This window comes from Capra hircus, chromosome 24 (assembly GCF_001704415.2).
Source record: "Capra hircus breed San Clemente chromosome 24, ASM170441v1, whole genome shotgun sequence".
NCBI lineage: Eukaryota > Metazoa > Chordata > Mammalia > Artiodactyla > Bovidae > Capra > Capra hircus.
Window position 1 is genome coordinate 46,306,557 of NC_030831.1, and position 19,702 is coordinate 46,326,258.

The 19,702-nt window shown below is 53.0% G+C and overlaps 1 protein-coding gene across 1 annotated transcript in view; it reads left to right on the forward strand.

Annotated features, from left to right (window-relative positions):
• RNF165 (ring finger protein 165) overlaps window positions 2,423-19,702 on the forward strand; it is a 108,091-nt gene continuing 90,811 nt past the window's right edge. Inside the window, exon 1 of the mRNA XM_018039814.1 lies at window positions 2,423-2,518. Coding sequence (XP_017895303.1) covers window positions 2,458-2,518 — 61 coding nt within the window. The 5' untranslated portion in view covers window positions 2,423-2,457. The remainder of the gene's footprint in view (window positions 2,519-19,702) is intronic.

Genomic DNA, 19,702 nt, shown 5'->3' on the forward strand with positions numbered 1-19,702 from the left:
CCACCCTATTACTATTTTTATTATTTATTTATTTCCTTAAATACTTGGCTGTCCTGGGTCTTCATTGAGGTGCTCTGGCTCTTCATTGCAGTGGGCAGACTTCTCTGCAGCACAGAAGCTTAAAAAGTTTTGACGTGTGGGCTTAGCTGCCCCCAGGCATGTGGGACTTTAGTTCACTGACCAGGGACTGAACCCACATCCCCTGTATCGGAAGGCTGATTCTTAACCACTGGACCACCAAGGAAGTCTCTAAAACGTTGAGTTTAAAAAGCAAGGTAAAAATATGTAGATTCTGATGACAAAACCTATATTATGTAATTATACTGGCAAAGGCTGAAACAGAAAAGGAAAAAATTTGAGTAGTTAGGTGTTCTTAAGTTCTTTTCATTTAAAATTTTATTAGTGGTGGCATTATGTTTATTCTATCGGTAATGAATAAAGGAAAGAGCTGGGGGCAGGAGTGGGTTGAAATGATTGTCAAGAGTGGGGCTCGGAACTGTTGGTGTACTCTTCTGACTGCCTTCATCCCCGAGTTCTCTGAGGGCAGTGGAGGTGTTCAGGGTGGGGAGAGGTCTGAGGAATATGTATGCACTGGAATCATGCCCAGCTGTGGCCACCGAGAATACGGTGGGTGTCTTGGCAAAGCCTGCCTGTGGTGTTCCCTTTGCTGTGTTCTTCTTCGCCTGACCTCACTTCTCCCCTTCTTTCTTTAAGTCGCACTTAGAAGTCAATTTTCTGGAGTCAACCCCGTCTGCTCTCCCCACCTCCCACCCACTCAGCTAGGTGCTTCTCTTAGGTGTCCCTTCCCCAGCACCCTGTGCTAACCCCCGTCTCTTCCATTTCTGAAGCCCCTCTGAGCTGCAAGCGTTGGGGCCTCCATAGGATTTGGATCACCTCCTTAGGCCCTGACACAACACAAAGTGTATTCAGTAAACGGGCCTCCTTTTTCTTATCTCAAAAATGGAAGCAGGTTTGGTTGAGTAGATTTTTGTTTTCCAGTTCCACCTACTGCAATTTTCCCATCTAATTTTCCCAGACTCATGAAATAAAGGAGCCACTGAAGACAAGTTGAGATGGAGGAAATGTCCTCTGCCTTGTGGATGCCAAGCAGACTCTGGTCTTGCCTTGGACTTTGGACTGTGAGCCTGGTCTGAGTGCTCTGCTGGGAGTTGCCATAGCAGGTGGGCTGAGTGTAGGAACTGGGTCTTAGCAGTCCACCTGACAACTGGGCTGCTGGGTGAAGGTTCTTTGCTTCTGTCTTGCTTGTACCTGGAAGACCAGCCACAGGACCCATGAGACCCTGTGGCTGGGCGGCCACGTGTGACTCTGAGGAGCCTCCTAACCCTGATATCACATATGTGCCTGTCAGCAGTGGAAGTGGGCGTGTCTCTGCACATGGCTGGTTGCACCTCTGTCAGAGTGCAGAGAATGGTGGTCGAACGGTTTTCTGGGGTGAGCATGTCTCTGTATGGAATGTGTGCCCACACCTCAGTCTAGGAACAGGGTTTTCCATTCTGCAAATACATATTGTAAGCTTTGTGCTCTGCAGAGGCAACAAAGCGGTGCGACAGGCAGAGAACCTGGAAGTGTGCATATCTGCATTGTGTGTCCTCTCTGTGTGTCTTTGGGAATGCGTTCTTGGCACGTGTTCGGTTAACAAGTCTTTCGGTGTGTGCATGCCCGTGTGACAGTGCCTGGGTCCCGTGTGCGGCGCTTGCTCGCTTTCCAGCTCCACTTGTGCCCGCAGTCGGGCTCTGCACGTGCGCCTGCCTCCATGCACACGTCCCCGAGTGACCCGGGCGCGTTGTGCAAAGACCTCTGGGTCGTGTGCATTGGAAACGCTCGAGCCTGTCTCTCCGCACGCACGAAGTCACCTTCACATGTCTGGGTGCACGTCGCTCTCGGTGTGTGCACGTTCCGTGTGCACGCCGCGCGTGTCTGGGTGCAGGGCGCTCCATGCGCGCGCGTTCCGGCCCGTGGGCGATCAGGGACCCACGCGAGGCTGCAGGAGCCCCGCGGGGCTGACCCCCTTCCCGCGCCCGGCCGCGGGCTACGGCGATTGGCCGCCCGCTGCTTCTCAGCCATCACCCCTCCCTCCCTGCACCCCCGCACCCCCGCCCCCCCCAGCCACCCGCGCGCCCGCGGTCCCCGCTGTCCCCCGCGGTTTCGGCGAGGCCGCGCCGCGCTGCGCTCCGTTCCCATTGGCTGGGAGCGCCTTTGTGTGGCGGCAGCTGCGGCCCCAGCGCCTTTGAATGTCGAGAGGGGCCGGGAAGGGAGCCTTTCCATGGGCCATCTGTCTCTCCGCCAGCCGCCGCCCCGCCGCCGCCCGCGCCCCGCGCCCCGCCTCCCGCCCCGGCGGCTCCCGCAGCCCCGCCGCCGCCCGCGCCCGCGCCCCGGAGCCGCGCCACAAAGGGCCCGCGCGCAGCCGCCGCCGCCGCCGCCGCGCGAGGAGCCAGGATGGTCCTGGTCCACGTCGGCTATCTCGTGCTTCCAGTGTTTGGCTCTGTGCGAAACAGAGGTATCGCTTTTTGCTTTCGGGGTCCTCTTCCGAGCGTGGATCGCCGCGGGCACCGGGGCGGGGGCTGGAGCCGAGGGCGGCGGGTTGGCAGGGGTGGGGGGGCATTCAGGGCACACCCGGGAGGACGCGGGGAGAGCGGTGGCTTCTCCCCTCTCCCTTCTGGGGGGACCCCGAGTGTGGAGGTGGCCGCCCTCGTGGGAGCTTTTGCAGTGAAGTTAGGGTTTGGCGAATTCGAGTCCCCTCCCTCCCCGGCCCCATTTTTTTAATTCTTTGCGGCGGACGCGGTTCCCCCAGTCATAGCCCCTTCCCCCAATACCTAGCCCTGTGTGATCGAAGGACGGAGAGAGATACATGACTGTGTGCGCGCGCGCCTGTGTTTGTGTGTGTAAGCCTACTTGGCTTTCTGTGATTTTTTTTTTTTTTTGAGATGTATGTGTGTTTCATGTCATTTGTGTTCGTGTTTCTCCATTATTTAGTCACTGATACCGATGGCTGCCTAGCTGGCATCTGGCATCTGCCCTGTCCCATGCCCCAGCCCCCACCTTCTCGTGGGCACTTGCACGATTTCCCGTCCTATCCTTTCCTCCCCTTTAACCCTTTTTTGTGTATCGCCCTCCAGCTATCCACCCCCCACCCCATGGTCTTTGTATGACAGTTGTATTTATGGGTTCAAGATGCTTGTGTGTGTGTGTGTGTGTGTGTGTGTGTGTGCGTGCGCGCGTGTATGTGACTGTGTGCAAGTGTGTGCGCGCCTCGGAGAGTCAGGCGTGCACTGCTGTGCACCCCTGGACCCGGCCGGCCGGAGAGGGGTGCCGGCCCTTGGGTGTTGCGCTGTGTGTGCGCGGATGCGGTGGGATGCTGCCCCCAGGCCAGGCCTTTGCCCCCGGCAGGCGTTGACGAAGCAGCAGGCCGGCGCCGGCTTTGTTTTTAACTGTGATATATGGGGTGTGTTTGCACGGTCCCCTTCCCCACATCCCCTTTCCCTTACATTCTGCTAACAACAATAGCTTGATTTTCCCCCTCTTCTCCCACTTCACATTTCTTCCATTTTCTTTTAATCAAAAACTCCCACTTCCCAAAGCAAACCCGAGATGCATTTAGATTCATTATTTTTTTTTTTTTCCTTTTGCATTCTGCCTCTGGACTCACATTGCTCTTCTTGGAAATGTTTCTGCTATCCTCTCCCACTCCACGTCTGCTTCAATCCCTCCTGGCTGAAGCCCTCCCCCGCCCCCCTCCCTCACGCACGGAATGATGTCTTTCCTTTGAGACCAGGGCTGCTCCCCCAAGTCAGAGTGGGGGGTGGGGTCGCGGGGCCAGCGCTTTCGTGCGCTCCAGGGGCCCGATTGGGCCAGAGAATGAAAGCCCAGCCCTCTTTCTTCCAGCCCAGCTGTCCCCAGCCCCAGCCTCTCCCCAGAACCTAAAAGGCAAGGTTGACCCCCTTAGGCCTGTTTGAACCGCAGTTTTTTTGTGTGATGATAGAATGATGACATTCTGCATTTATCAAATCTTTTTTTTTTCTTCATTGTGTAGCTCAGTGAATGGTCAACTCGCTGCTGTGTGCGCTGTGACCCTTCTGCCTCCGCATTTAGCTGTATTGTGACACCCCTCTTAACCATCTCCTGTCTCCATCTGAGGAAGGCATTGCTATTTAAGCGGCAGTATCCCCTGTCTCAGGCCAGCCTAGCAGTGGGGGGCAGGGGTGGAGGGGATGTGTGAAGAATAGGAATGGGGGGGCTGGGTGAGATCTCCCTTGAAATGCCAACCCCTCCCCCAATACACAATTATATCTCATTACTTGGCATTTCCGTTTAAAACGGGTGTGGAACATTACACTAGGCAGAAATTCAAAAATGATTAAGATGGATGTTGAGCCTGAAAGTATAATTATCCTGATTAAATCATTATCATCCTCATTAATACCACTGATCTCTAAATACCATTGCAGGATGCTGATTCCATGTTTTGAAATTCAAATTGCTCAGCTGCCTTTAAATTTTGTTTTTAATACACCCCCCTCAAAAAACAAAAAACACCTAAGAAAACAAATTCTGCCAGTCAGTCAAAGTTTACTTTCATGGCAAACACGCCCATAGGAAATTCAAGGGCTGAGGGTTAGTCGGGCTGTGAGTAAAATTTAGCACAATGTGATAAGAATTCATGACCTTCCGATAGAGGATACTAATGCTTAACCCAACAAGGTCCTAAACCACAATCTTCTTGTAAAACTATTAGATAGCTTGCCAGCTTAAATCTGTTCTTTTTAGTTTCCATTGTAGTAGTATAGGATGTAGGCCATTTCAGAATAGATGTAGAGAAATAACCATTTTTGTATCTCATCTTGTTTAGCCGAGTACATTGCACTGTAAATCCCTGTTAAGTGGATTCCTTTTGCCTTGGCTTGGAGGCTGTAGCACCCCATTTGCCACTTATCTGGGTGGCTTCACCTAGCTCCCTGGTAGCACCCCGGCATAAGTGAAGAGATTACATCTAGTCAGAGGCAAAAAATAATAGATATATATATATATGTGAACAATTCTGATAAAATGATAGTTGCTGCTACTCTGAAAATTTGGTGCAGCAAGGTCTTTGGCTTAAGGGGGAGCTCTGGCCATGGTGTCTTAATTGTTTAATTGTACAATGTCAAGAGCATCTTTGGACATCCGCCCTGGCCCTCGGAGCTGCCCCTTTAACAGCCGGCTCCCTTCTGCTGCCTCGCTGGCCAGACCTGCTTGAAAACTGAAACAAAACAGCAGCAATAAAGAAAGAATAAGGCCCCTACTTTGAGGGCCCTTCCAAAGTAAAGTCCCAAGGGGCCTCCCCAGATTGCCATTTGGCAATCTGAAAAGAAAGAGAAGAGAAAAAAACGAAAAGAAAAAGAATCCCCAGCAAAATGGTTTTCCATTAAACAGGGATCGCGTGTTCTGCTGTGCTGAATTACTTCCTGTTCTTATTTTGTGGGTAATTTTTTCTGTATCAAATATCCTTTTGGTTGTGTATCTTTTTCACCTTTTCTTGTACTAAAACTAAAGCATGATCTGTATTTTTTTACATCCCCCAGTTGACAATGTACAGCGCTCGGTTAGAGATGTTACCCTGCTGAAACGTACTGTGCTCGTGTAGCCCGGGCCATCTGCTCATTGTACGCTGCTTTTGTTCTGTTGCCCTTCCGAAGCATGGTGGGCCCAGCCTTTTTTTTTTTTCCTTTTTTTTTTGTATCGTGTGCATGACGACATTGTTACACACAGAATCCACTAATACTAATATATAATCTCTCAATAAAGAACTAGTTTCCTATATTAACCTAGTGTGCTTTTTCTCTTGCTGTTTTCCCATTTATTGTCGTATCCTGCTGTTTAGATTTCCCCCCTTGCTTTTCTATCCCCACCCTCACCCACCCACCCACCACTCCCACCTCCCATTGTAAGATTTGAGTGAATGCCTTCCGGTTTTTTTTTTCTTTCCTTTTTTTTTTTTTTTTGTGATACAGATATGGTGACTTTAATCTCATCTAGTCCATATCTTTCTACAGTAGATGTCTGGGTAATGTGGTGGGGGATGGGTCAGTTGTCCTGACACACCAAAATAGCTCTATTACATAGAAAGAACGCCTATCTTTGGCCACCTATGTACCCACCCGATAGCCTCCACTTTTCATCTCAGTTTCCAAGTTTCATGGGCACCCGGTTTATGATGTTGATGAAGAGATGGGCTATAACCCTTAGGTTGAGAAAAGGGATACTGTTCTTAACTAGCAATCTTGTAGCATTTCAGACTCGCCTGAAAAACCCATTTTCAGTTGTCTTTTTTTTCTTTTTACTGTTTCATTGATTTACTGTCCTTCTAAGTCATGCTGGGGGTGACATGTTACATGCAGTTGAAGCCTTGATCTGGAATTTGAAAGTATCCTCTCCCAGGTGCATATTTAAATTGTTGGGACCTGCGATGTAAGTTTTGTATGGAGATCCTGCATAAGGAAGATGAAGCAGAAACCAACTCAGACCACTCCCACATTCATCCCAGGGCCAGCAGCCTGACCTGTTACTACAGGAATAAGAGGGTCTGTGCCCTCTGCAGGCTGTGAGCCAGTGAATGCTGATTACAGCCCAGTTTCGTGACAGCTGCCTCATCTGTGGCCGGCCAGAGTGCCTCTCTTGAGAAAGAAAGCCAGATCTCTGTCATTGTCTGATTGTGGGGGGCGGGGATCAGGAGGGAAGTCTCAATCTACCCCCAAACTGAACTGGAAGAAGAGCCCTTAAAATATATCTTTGTTCCATAATTATATTTGAGGAGCCAGTGGAGAAGTATTTTTTTTTCCCCCAGAGTGGAACCCAAATTCAAACATTTGTCAATTACACCTATTCAATTTCAGCTCAGAATAAGCCTTGCTAAATGAGCCGTTTTAGTCACTGAGGAAATTAGTTGATGAAAGACATTCACGGTTCCTTCGAAGGGTCATCATTTTGAAGCTGCTCTTCCTTGGGCCAAGGTGCCTCCTGCTCACCCCTGTGGGCTTTCTCCCAGCCAGCCTCTGCCCCCTGCCAGCCTTCCCTCCCAGGCGGGCGCACCCCTGCCTGACCGCAGTGCTTCCTTGCCTCCTTTGTGGCTTGATGCGGCTCTCCTCTCCCCCATGGCTGCCCTTTCCGCTCTGGCCCTTTGTTCTCATGCTCTCCCCAGCCCGGGTGGGAAAGCTGAGCTGATTTACTGCGACACATGGACACACATGCAAGTTCCCAGCGGAGGCTCGCGCTGCAGTTTGTGTGAGACGAGATAGGCAGGTCTTGGGGATTTTTTCTCCCTCCTTCTCCCTCTCCTCCTCCTCCTTTTATTTTGGTTTTCATGAAACTTTCAATTTTGTTCCTAGTTTGAGAAAGCAAAATAAACCATCCTCCAACCAACCTCAACAAGAAGGAAAATGATCCCAACTCAGGTGATCGCCCTAGAGAGCAGTGGCTATTAACCAACTCTCAGATTTTATTTCTTTAAACCAATATTATGTATTATATTGGAATTATCTGGTCAATGTTTTGAGAATGGTTTAGTAACCTAGTAATAACATAGGAAGTTAGTAGGTTACTGGGAAGTCATGTTTTAGCAATTTATCAAATACATACCATATTTTTGTCTAGACTGTCAGAATAAACTTACTGATCTGAAGGAGCCTTTTTCTCTAACTGGATGGTCCAGTCATTACAAAGCCACTGTACTTTGCATCTACTCTCTCAGCCAACAGACACATACCTGTTTTAATCAATTTTAACTCTTAAGATTTTGGAAAAGCCATCTACTCTGTAGATCCTACGCTGGACTTTGTAATAAGATGGAACATGGTTCTTATTTACCACTTTTCCTTTTGAATAAGAGAACTTCTCTCCTGAAACCAGCATCGGATAAGTCCCACCTAATTGAGGGGCTTACTTAAATAATAGTTCCTCATAAATCGGCAGATACTATTAATCACTCAAGGCTAGGGGAAAAGACCACCAAGAGTCTCCGTGCCCCAGTATGCAGATAACAGACACTGGGCCACCTCTCATCTCTCTTCCTTACCTCCTACCCTACCTGCCATGTCCTTCCCACCTTTAAATACGCAGCATGCAGTGTCCATTGGAAAACTTAATGCTTTTCTGAGCTAGGGAAGCAACAGCTCCGTGCTGGATCCAAGTGCCATGGAAACTCCTGGCCAGAAGACACAGACCCTTGACTCTAGCTCAGGGTATAGCTTTGGGTGTCTCAGTCCTTCCTGACCAAAGTTGCTCAAACATATAAGACACTTGTACACTTGCGCCTTGGTTCCTCTATGAATCTAAATAGTTCTTTAAAAAGTCCTGGCTTAATATAATATGAATCTGAATTTGCTTTTATTAGGATGGTATGGTTTGGCCACAGATGAGCCAATATATTTCTAAGAGAATTAGGGAAAGGCTTACCTTAGGCTCAGATTTTCTGGCTGATTTAAGAACTAAGAGCAAACATTCATAACCCCGCAGCTGAACCACGTGCAATGCCTGTATTTTCATGTATTCATTCATTAAGTCATTCATTCACTGACTCACTTGTTTGTTTATTTAGTTAATGAGTGTTCATCAAATTCCTACTTGGGGCCAAGTGAAGGGGGATATATATGAAAGCCATGTAGGACCTGGACACCTGCCCTCCTGAGGCTTATGCTGAGGCTGAGAGATGGATGCTTAGGAAATCAGACACTGTCTAAGGTATTCGGTGCCTTGGCACCCAAAGGGATGGCAGAATGTCCTGATTGGTGCAATGGGAAGAGCTTGGAGCAGTCCAGGAGTTGAGTCCTATCCCAGTCTTGACCAGGAAGGGTGAACTTAGGCCATTGCTCTGAGTGTCCTCTAAACAATGACCATCATTATATCTACTTGACAGAGTGTGTAGAGACTTTTCAAAGACACCTGGCACAGAGCACCTCCCAAGGCATGCTAGGTGGCCGCTCCCATCCTGCATAGCCGTTGGAATATACTGGCCAAGGGGTCAGATAAACCAGGGAAGATGTGCTGAGGAAATGGGGTTGAGCTGTGTCTTGAAGGTTGGTATGTATACAGGAGGGAGAGGAGAAAGACTCCAGGCAGGGACAGGAATGGAGGGAGACTTCGGTCAAGGCCAGGTGGCTCTGCTGACTGGGCAAGAACAGAAAGTGCTTACGAGGAGGGGTTGTGTGTGTGTCGGGTTGTGGGTGTGGGCCTGTTGCCTTGCATAGCCATGGGAGGCACTGGGACCATTGTCCTGTCTTTGAATGGTTCTCGGGAGAGCATTACTCCAGGGGTTAAGCAGCGAGAGGTTGGGAGAAAATGGGAGAACAGTCTGGAAGAAATCCGTTTCTTAGGGCTTTGGAAGCTCCAGTAGAGGGATGAGCCTAGAGGGCTTAGCTGGGGAGGAGTCCATGGTGGACATCCAGGGGTGTTGGAAGTCCACACACCAGTGGTCTGGAGGATGAGGAGGGGGGCTTATGGGGAGTGGGGTCTTCCCATAAGAGGAAATGAGCAGAGCTGAGTTGATGTGAAGGGGCGGAGGGATGGGGAGGTCTGGAGGTAGCTGGGAGAATGTGAGACCGGGAAGGCAAGCAGGGATGATGCGCAGAGCAGTCAGTTTGGGTAGAGGTTAGTTCAGCATGTAATAAATAGAATTTGAGATGCTGATGGGGGCAGAAGGAAGGGCACTGTGGCAGTGTCCTGGGATTTGAGACCTCTAGTCCTGGATGGAGTACTAGGTGATAAATGTATGGGACATTTATGGGACACACCCTCAAAGAGCTCTCCCTCCCTGTCTTATCTGGCCAGGCACTTGCATCCTCAGTCATGCAGGTCACGCTCTCAGCAACCTCTCTACCAACATCCACTCCCTCAGGGAGCTGTGCTCCGGTATCTCAGTGTGAACAACTTCTATCAAACTTCACCTTTCTTGAGAAGAGGGACCCAAGGCCATCAGGTGGCAAGATTATTGCCTCCACGGGTTTGCAAAAAGGTGGGGCCTACCCATGTGAGGAGGAGGGCAGAGTCGCAGAGAAGGAGGGGAGGGGTGGCAGCAGGGGCCAAGGACAGGGCGCGACGGGTGAGGCGTGCGCTCCAACCTCAGGCTTGGCTCTGTCTGCAGAGAGGGGATTTTCCCTAATTCAAAGCTCTTCTCTTCTGTTACCTCATTTCCTCAACACAGTCTGGGAGGAGGTAGCTGGGGACCGGAGGCGACAACTGAGGCCAAGGGTGGGGAAAGTTGCCCCCTGCTCACGTTGGGTTAGGGAATGGCTGAGCCAGAAGTGGATGTGGCGTGACTGGCCGGCTGGCTGTGGTTCCCTGCAGTGCTTCCCAGGGCCTGCACACTGTTAGGAACCCTCTTGAAACCAAGAAAACACTGGAAAGGAATCCCTAATTTTCCTCCATGTCTGGGGACATTGGTTTGTCCGCGTTGGGAGAGGCCTCAGTCCAGCTCGCGGCCAGACAAGCTGTGAGGCAGGTCAAGTCCCTAACCTAGAGCCTCCACCTTCTGGAAGGGGAGTCTGAGAGACAGGGAAGGTGCGTGGTGGACCAGAAAGACCCCAGGGTGGGAAACGAGCAGGGGTTGGAACTGGGTGGTGAGTCCTTTAGCCTGCAGACTCCGGCTTAGATGAGGCCTCACTAGTTTAACCGGGGGACCCCTGTGCTCAGGTTGCCACCAAGATAACTAAGTGTCCCCCTTCGAGGACTTCGGCTCCCAAGTCATGAGCACCTCTCCTGGGTTTTCTTAGGTAATCACAATGCCTTCTATCTGTGTTATATCCTCAAGTAATACACTCACATTTTAATACACTCACATTTTGGAAAGTTTGGAAAATAGACTAGAGGGAAAAAAATCTCTTAGGAGTCCACCTGTCTGTGATCACTTTAGTGAAAGGCCTTCCACCAGTTTGTTCATACTCATATACATATTTTTTGTAGAGCTGTAAACACAGTAATATACACTTTTGCATTCTCTGATTTTTCAGATTTAACCTATTAAAAGCCCTTTCATGTCTTGCTAAGCTGTTTTCACAAGCATCACTTTGACTGGCTTCACCAAATTCCACTCGAATGGTGGCTGTGTTCAGACTCGTGGCTTGTGAGGCACCCAATGGCTCTGGGTCGCAGGCCACTCCTGCTGGTGTGGTCTGTGGCCTCCCTTGAGCTGTTGTTTGGCCCCAGGGAGGGCGGGGGATGGTGGACTCTGACAGCTCCCAGGCCTCTCTGCTCACCATCAGTCCAGGCCCAAAGGGGTGGGAAGGGAGGGCCGGAAAGAAAGCATGGGGAAAGAAGCTTCAGATAAAGTCCTCTGAGATTTGGCTTCTGGTCTCTGTTCTGCCACCAACGTCCACTGTGATCTTCAGCCAGTCAGCTTCCTCCAGAGCGTCTCAGTTTACCCATCCGTCAAATGGGGGCGATGGGTCTATCTTACAGGACTTGTCACATGAAGTGTGACTTATCCGAAGTGAAGTTTGAGAACCCAGCCAGAGGCAACAGTTAACAGTGATGGCCCGTTATTCAGGCTGGTGGGCCTAGCCCCGCTTCCAGGCTGCTCTGCCAATAACCACCCTTGTGACACAGCTGGCGAGCCTGACTGCTCTGGGTCTGCACTTCCAACTTGCCAGAGGAGATAATTGGCCTAATTGCCCCTTCCTGCTGTAAAAAAATGGTGATTTCCTCTGGATGAGAGTCACTTACACTTCCATTGTCTTTTGGCCGGTTCGCTGGGCAGCAGCCATGCCTCGGAGCTCAGTAGAGAGGCTCCGCCCTTCCGCCGGCCGCAGCAGTGACTCCGCAGGCAGCGAGCACAAGCCCCGCTTGGGGTCCGGAGCCTCGGGTCCCTCCTGCCTCCTGGGGCTGAAGCTCCCGTTTGGCTCCTCAGCAAGAGCCTCCCTGGGGCCTCCTTTCCTGAGGTATGCCACTGCAGGGGAGCAGGGGTCAGCCAGCCCTCCGGCAGGTGACCTCAGCAGAAGGGCTCAGCCGCTCTGGGGGGGCTGGTCTCCCCGAGTGGAGGAGAGGAAGAGGCACTGCTGACTCAGCACCGGCCTGCAGGGTGGAGAGCGGGTGGAGGCGCTCTCTGAGGCTGGGAGGAAGTGAGAATTCAGCCAACACCTGTCTCGAGGAAGGGCGGGGAAGCTTTGGAACAGCTGCTGCTGTTTCTCTGGGGGCTGCTGAGTGGGAGGCAAGGGGGCGAAGGCCCTCCCAGGGCTTCGCCTCCCCCCACAGCCTGCTTGCTGGGCTCCAGCTCGCCTCCCCCAGCGGCCAGTACCTCCAGGGCACTCCCCTCCCCATAGCCTGTGGACCCCTCTGTGGCGCCTGTTCCCAAGACCACCCCCTCCTAGAACAGTTAGTTCTGCTCCCAAACTCTGGGTGCTGATGGGGTGAGCGTATCCTCTGGGCAAGGGCTGGCGACACCTGCCTTCCTTAAGCCAAAGGGTGGCTCTTCCAGTGGGGCCCTCTGTCTCCATGCTGTTCTCTGGAGCGGGAGCTGGTCTGGGCGGGCCTCTTCTTCCGCTAGCCTGGCCCTGCCGAGCTGCGTGGAGAAGTTCAATTCTGGGGCAAGTGAGGCAGGGATGGGAAGACCTGGGTCCTCAGGGCGGTTCCCTCCTGCAAGGCCCCTCGAACTACCAGTCACCCCTGGCCCAGTACCAGGACCCAACTTGGTACTGGTGGTACAACTTGGTACAACTTGGCCCAGTACCCAACTTGGTACTCAGGGAGGGACCCCAGAGAGGCAGCTGGACAGAGCCTTGGCCCCAGTGCAGTCAGAGGGGGCCAGAGCCCCTCCCAGACACCAGGTGGGTTGGCCCAGTCTTGGTTTCACCTTTGGTGGACTCACATCCTTTGGAGCACAAGGGGAGTAGGGCATGAAGAGGGGCCCAGTCAGCTGGTCTAGGGAAGCTGGGCCTGGGTGGTGGGGGTGGCGGGCAGCTCTCATCTTCCTGTTTCTGGCTGGGAGAAGCTGAGGCTCCTGGGCAGGGTTGTCAGGAAGCAGGGCGGCCACAGAGCCAGGGCCGGAGCTGGGGAGGGGGCAGAGTAGGGAGTAAAGGGCCCCCAGGAGGGAGCCTGGGCCCCCTGGAACCTGAGGAATCCAGCCTTCTCCCCATCAGGAGGGATGGTGTTGAGGGAGGGGTCGGGGGAAGAGATGTCACGGGGGTGGGGGTGGAGAGGGGTGGGTAAAGGGAGCTACAGCCATCAGCCTTCACCTGAACAGGTGAGCGGGGAGTGTGATGGCAAAGGTGGTCCAGGAGCCCAGAGAGGAACCTGGGATGGCCTTTCCCCAGCCCATCCCCATCCCACCCTCGGGGGCCCTCACCAGCCCACACCACCCCCAAGAGAGGGGTGGAGGAAAGAGGAGCCAGAGGCACAAGAGCGTGGGGGTAGGTGAGGTCAGAGACCTGCCTCTGTCCCCGTCCCCCGCTTCTCAGCAGGAAGCGCCCATCTCTCGGGGACTCACTAAGTCCGTCCTGGCACCTACTGCAGGTGACTTTGGACCTCTCTGAGCCCCAGTCTCTTCCTTAGAAAAAACTGGAGATAATTGTTATCAACACCATTGTCCTGGGGAGGTGAGGATGAAAGAAAGTTTTGATACATATAAAGTAACAAGACACGCAAACCTCTGGGAAGTGCTTAGAAAAAGATGTTCATTCTCGGTTCTTCCCTCACTGGAACAATCTCAGGGGCCCAAAAGGAGTGCACGGGGAACAGGCAAGGAAGGGCATGTCTCAGCATTCTTGGAAAAGCAGTCACTGAGAATCTACGCCGGGCTGTGGGCAACTGAGACACAGATAGGATCTGGCCTGCAGCCTGGCTGCGGAGACCCCTGAGGACCCCTGGAGTTGGGTGGAGAATGCACAGATTAGGCTACACTGAGGGCCAGGCTGACGGTCGTGCTGGCCGGAAAGCGTGACCCAGCCTGGAGGCTGCTGGCCAGCGTTGGTGCCTCAGCTGGGAAGTCACGGGGGCCTGGCAAAGTCAGGAGGGCCTCTTGGAGGAGGCAGAACTGGAGCTGGTTCTCGGAGCAGGGAGTGATCTGCAGCTGGCTGCCTGGGAACCTCTCAGGTCAGTCTGCACCCTGCCCCCTCCCACGGAGGCCCAGAGCTGATCCAAGAGGTGAATGTTCAGAGTCCGGGGGCTGTCACCTTGCCTGATTTTTCTTTTTCTTTTCTGGAGCATCGGGCCCTCTCATTTCATTGTCATCCTACCCATGCCAGTCCCCATCTTCCCTGCTGTTCCCCAGCCCCAGCCATTTCCCTGGTAATCCTCTGTCCCCTCCTGCCCCTCTGCCCAGCCAGACTGCCAGAGTGCTCCCACGGGTCAACGTGTCGTTCCTAGGAGGGCCACGCTGAGTGGGGAGGCTGCCTGCAGGGAGCTGAGGGCTTGTGACCTCCTCTGAAGTGGGTAACCCTCTTGAGCATGGGTTCTGCTCCCTGCCTAATTGGGTACTCAATCTTACCTGCCAGGCTGAGTGACAGGTGAGATGGTGGATGGAGTATATCCACCGTGACGCCTGGCACAGAGCGTGGGGCTACACTCATTGTTATACATGGCTACCTGCTAGGTCGTTACCATGTACAGGATCCCCTGACTGCTTCTAGGAGGCACTTTGAATTTGGTAAAGGAAACAAAGGGTAGGGGGAAAAAAAAAACCTTCTCCAAGTCTCAGTGTTCTCATCTGTAAAATGGGAAAAATTCTAGTAACCCTTGCAACTGGTTATAACGAAGCTCAGATCTGATCATGGATTTGTTAAGCTGACCTAACAGATGTGTGTCTGAGTTGGACCAGGCACTCTGTCAGGCACTGGAAACATGGGGATAATAACAATAACACGTGCATCAGCAAATGCTCACGTAGTACTTGCTCTGTGCCTGGTATTCTCCCAAGCACTTTAACTGCCCTAAAGAAAGGTAGTCCCGTGGGAAACCGACACGTGAACGAACAAGAAAGCATGGTTCAAGGTATGGGCTGAGTGCTCTTTCAGGGGGAGCTTGGGCTGGGCACAGGCTTAGAGGATGCATGGGGTTGAATTGGACCAGAGGTAGGGGCAGAGTGTTGCAGGCAGAGGGGCTGCAGGGCACAGGGCGGGCTGGGGAGCAGAGGACTGCAGAGGGGACGGGAGAAGAGGCAGATGTCCTATGGGGCAGCTGGGCCCTTGTCACTCCTGACTGGTCACAGCAGTGTTGCCTGTTGATCAGCGTTGCCAGTGGCTGACTGGCCTTTGTCAGGAACGGAGGGCAGTGTCCATGTGCAGCTCTGGCGTGTCCGGGACGAACTAAGGGCTGTGCTGAGGCCCCAGCTTGCTCAGGACTTTCTCCCCCTTTGTATGTTTATGACTTTGCCCAGGTTCCTTGGTTTCCTGGTTGGCTCAGCAGTAAAGAATCAGCCTGCTATGCAGGAGCCGCAGGAGACCTGGGTTCGACTCCTGTGTTGGGAAGATCCTCTGGAGGAGGGCATGGCAACCCACTCCAGTATCCTTGCCTGGAGAATCCCTTGGACAGAGGAGCCTGATAGACTACAGTCCATGGGGTCACAAAGAGTCGGACACAACAGAAGCGACTCAGCACAGCACAGATACACACCAGGTTCCTTGGGGTGGGCTTTCTCCCTAGCCACCTATGAGTCCACAGCTACGTTAGATACACTGCACACGACCCGTCTAGCCCTTGGCGTGCACATGATTGTGCTCCAGGATGCTCAGCCCAGCGCACGCCTGTCTGTACACAGTCCCCGAATCATGCACACTTGCATAGTTGCACACAGCCACACATCCGCGTGACGTCAGCACGTCCACTCATCAACATGCGTAAATTTCCGTACACACAGTACATTACACAGTCACACACACAGGGGACAACAGGCGCACACAGCCACTTGCTGCTCACACCCGTGAGTACGCGCAGCAGCACCGTGATACCAACACATGCTGTCTCTGGATACACAACTTCAGTGTCTGCTTCCCCTTCTTTCCATTGACAGGTCTCTTGAGCCCTGTGAGCTGGACACCATCACTGAATTCGCACAATTAATATTCCCACAGGACTTTAGCCGGGGGAATACCACCATGCCTGACCATGGCCACGTGCCCCACTAGAGCCGGTGGACCCCGTTCCCACCGTCCTCAGGGCTCTGCTGTTTCCATCATTCTCACTGCAGCCCAAGGGGGGCAGAGGCTGTGTGGGCTATGGAGGGAGGGGCTGCTGACTCGTCGTGGTCTCTGGGCTAGCGCCCGCTGATGGATGCTGCAAACACGGCGCAGCTCCTTTGGGATGCCATGTGGCCTCGGGGGCTTTGTGGAGGAGATGGGCCTCAGGCTGTCAGTAGAAGGTGAGACAGGGAAGGGTACCCTGGTGGGAGGAGGCCCCGTGAGGGGAATGGGGAGGCCTGATTATGGCTGGCAGCCCTCCAACCCTGAGAACCCCAGCTGTGCTTATGAGGGCAGGGATGGAAGAAGCTGTGGGTCTAGGAGATGGCCAGTAAACCCCACTCTGCTGGGGTTTCCACCTGCCACCCTGGGTGGTGGTCCTGACCCCTGGGAGACTCCTTGGCCGGTGCTCAGCCTCAGCGTGCAGATGGCGGGGGAATTAGACCATGCGGTATTAATGGTGCTGCCTTGCTTTATAAAGTGCCCTAACAAGCTGGCGAGCCAGGCACACTCAGTCTTATTTACGGCTGCTATTATTTCTCTGACATCGAGATTAATTTGACGATAGCTGTTTATAAGCTCTTCTATCATCAGATGGGCCCATTACCTGGGAGGAGAGGAGGGTTGAATTTAATTTGTGAATGGTGCGCCGGGTTCTCTTGCTCCTGGAGTGTGTGTGGGAGTCACAGCCATAAATCACGGAAGAGACCAGCAGTGCCGAGACCAGAGGCCTGGGAGTTGCCCGGCCGGCCATGTGCCAGGGAGGGATGTGGGCAGGCGGGTGGGTCTGCAGATCCAGGGAGCCTGGCTGGATGCCCACCATCCGTGCTGGGAGAGAGACCTGGGGCTTCCCCTGGCCAGAGAGCTTCAGACTCTAGGGTCTCCAGCAAGTGAGAATCATCTGGAAGATTGTTAAAACACAAGTCTTCCCAGCCCTAAGCGTGACCACCTCTGCGTGGTGCGGCTTGTGACTTCCCCAAGTCTGGAGTTATCTCATAGGAGGTCTGCCAGGTACAGTCCCACCTCGCTGGGCCTCAGCCTGTGGACAGGATGAGCGGCCCCTTGGGTTCCCCCTGCTCCAGGCACGGCTCCCCTTCCCTGGGTATCTGGAGAGAAAGGCACAGGAGAAGTGCTGGCAAAAAGTAGACCTCGAGTGACAAGCTAGGAGGATGGGTCTTGAGAAGAACGGTAAATTGGCGAAAGCTGCCTCCTTCCCCCCACAGGTGCCCCCCAGCATGGTCACTCCTCAGTTGTGAGCCCTTCCTGCGGACAAGAGAGAAGCATCACCTCGTGAATGTCATGCTGGGAGCGTACACGCACCATCTCTCTGTCTTCTCGCATTGGTCTTTGGGTTACCTTTCATTAAACCCAACCGAGAGATAAGAAAACCGAGGTGTCATAGGAGGTGGTTTAAAATTTCATGGCTTCGAACTGAGGCTGGGGTTTCAGTGCAGCTGGGACATCAGGTCCCTTCTATGACCCGAGGCAAAGTTCTCCCCCCTCTAGGGGGCAGGGGCCCGGCTGTGCAGCTGCACACTCCAGACTTCGCATCCTTCAGCACACAGTGACTCTATGGAGTGTGTGTGTCGGGTGGGAACAGGGTCCCAGATAACTCAAGGTGTTAAAGGGGCCCCTGTGCTCCTGAGAAATCTTCCTCTGATGAGGGCTACACTTCCCTGGGTGCCCCTGGAGCCCAGTGCAGCAGACCTTTCTCCACTTGTGGCCTGGCGCACACTGTCACTGCAGGTCTCTGGGGGAGACGGTCGAGGAGCAGGAGGGCCTGACTCACACACGCAGCCCCCGACTTGCAGTGATGGAGATCAGTGGCCCATCATTCCTGGGCAGCGACCAGGCCCCTTGCCTTTCCTGGGCCAGTCCCGGAATGCCAGGATCTGTCTTCTGCCTCTCAGGCCCTGGCCTTTCCTTCCCCACCGCTGACTCTCCTCTTGGCAGCCTTCACAGGGCTCTGCCGGGCACTTTTAAGAATCCTTCAGGCCAAGCATCCCTGGTTCCACCAGTGGCATTGCTTCCAATCAGATGCTGGCCTGGATGAACTCCAGCTGGTCTAATTCCGTAAAACGAGAAGGACGCCAGTGGGAATTCCATCAGACGCCCCCGTCTTTGCTGAAAAGCTACACTTCCGTTACTGCGCCTGGCGTGCTGCAGTCCATGGGGTCGCAAAGGGTCGGACACGACTGAGCGGCTGAACTGAACTGAACTAAACTAAACTGAGTCTGAGTGTGCATCTGATCTTTTGAATGCACATCCCTTATTATTGAGCTTAATTCACACAGACCCGAACTCTCGAATCTGACAACACCTGCTTGAAGACGCTTGTGTCTTCACGTGGTGAACTTGGTTTATTGGGTAGGGTTTAGTCTGGTTCGGGTGCAGAGACTCCAAATAAAGGGTGTACCAACTGTCTCTCAGGTCAGCCTGGAGTTCGTGGTCCTGGGCAGGCAAGGCAGGCAGGTGCGGGTGGCAGGGACTCGGGTATCTCTTCTTGCTCTACCCTCCCTGAGGTATGGCCCTTTTCGGTGTGTCCAGGATAGTTCACATCATGCCCACTTTCTAAGTATCAGAATGGAGGAAGAAGAGAAAGGACAGCAAGAGCATGGTGTCTTGCTGCCTGGCACCTCCACTCCGTATCTCATTGTCCAGAACTTCGTCACATGACCATGCGTTGCCGCACAGGAGGCTGGGAAATGTAGTTTTTATTCTGGAAGGCCACATGCCCAGCTAAATCTGAGGGTTCTACTACAATCTGCCTGCAGTGCAAGAGACCCAGGTTCTATCCCTGGGTTGGGAAAATCCCCTGGAGGAGGAAATGGCAATGCACTTCAGTATTCTTGCCTGGAGAATTCCGTGGACAGAGGAGCCTGGCGGGCTACAGTCCACGGCGTCACAATGAGTCAGACACTACTAACAGACCAACACTTTCACTTTATTGTAGAAAGAGGGAACGGCTATTTGGAGACAACCCATCATCTCTGCCCCAGATGGTCCTCAGTACCCACAGTTGAAGCCTTACGTTGATCTATTTTAAAACTGTCTTCTGACCAAAACCTACTGTCTCACAGGGAAACTCCTTGCCTATGGGGGTGAAAGAGACTGTGTGTCCACGCCTCTCAGTTTGGTGTCATGGTGGTGGGTTAACATGCCTGCAGGGCTTCGCCTAATAGGCAAGGGGCAAGGTCCCAAGGTGAGAAGTGAGAAGCCACCTGTCTAAGTTGGTGTCCGACCACTGACCTGGGTTGACGGGTGGTGCTCATTCATTTATTGACAAATTCTTCTTGTTGTCCTGGTGACTAGCTTGTGTTTTCCATCTTGTCCAAAGAACACAGTAGAATGTGTGAGCTAAGGAGGAGGTTGTAACTGGGAGTGCCCAGCCCGGGTATGGTGTGCAGACCCTCCACAAAAGCTGTGTGTCCTGGGGAAAGGTATGTAACCTCTAGGAGCTTCGTTTTCTCATCTGAGAAATGGGGATATAATCATGACCCACTCCTGGTTGTTGGCAAGACAGGGAGAGTCCACGGACAGCACCAGTG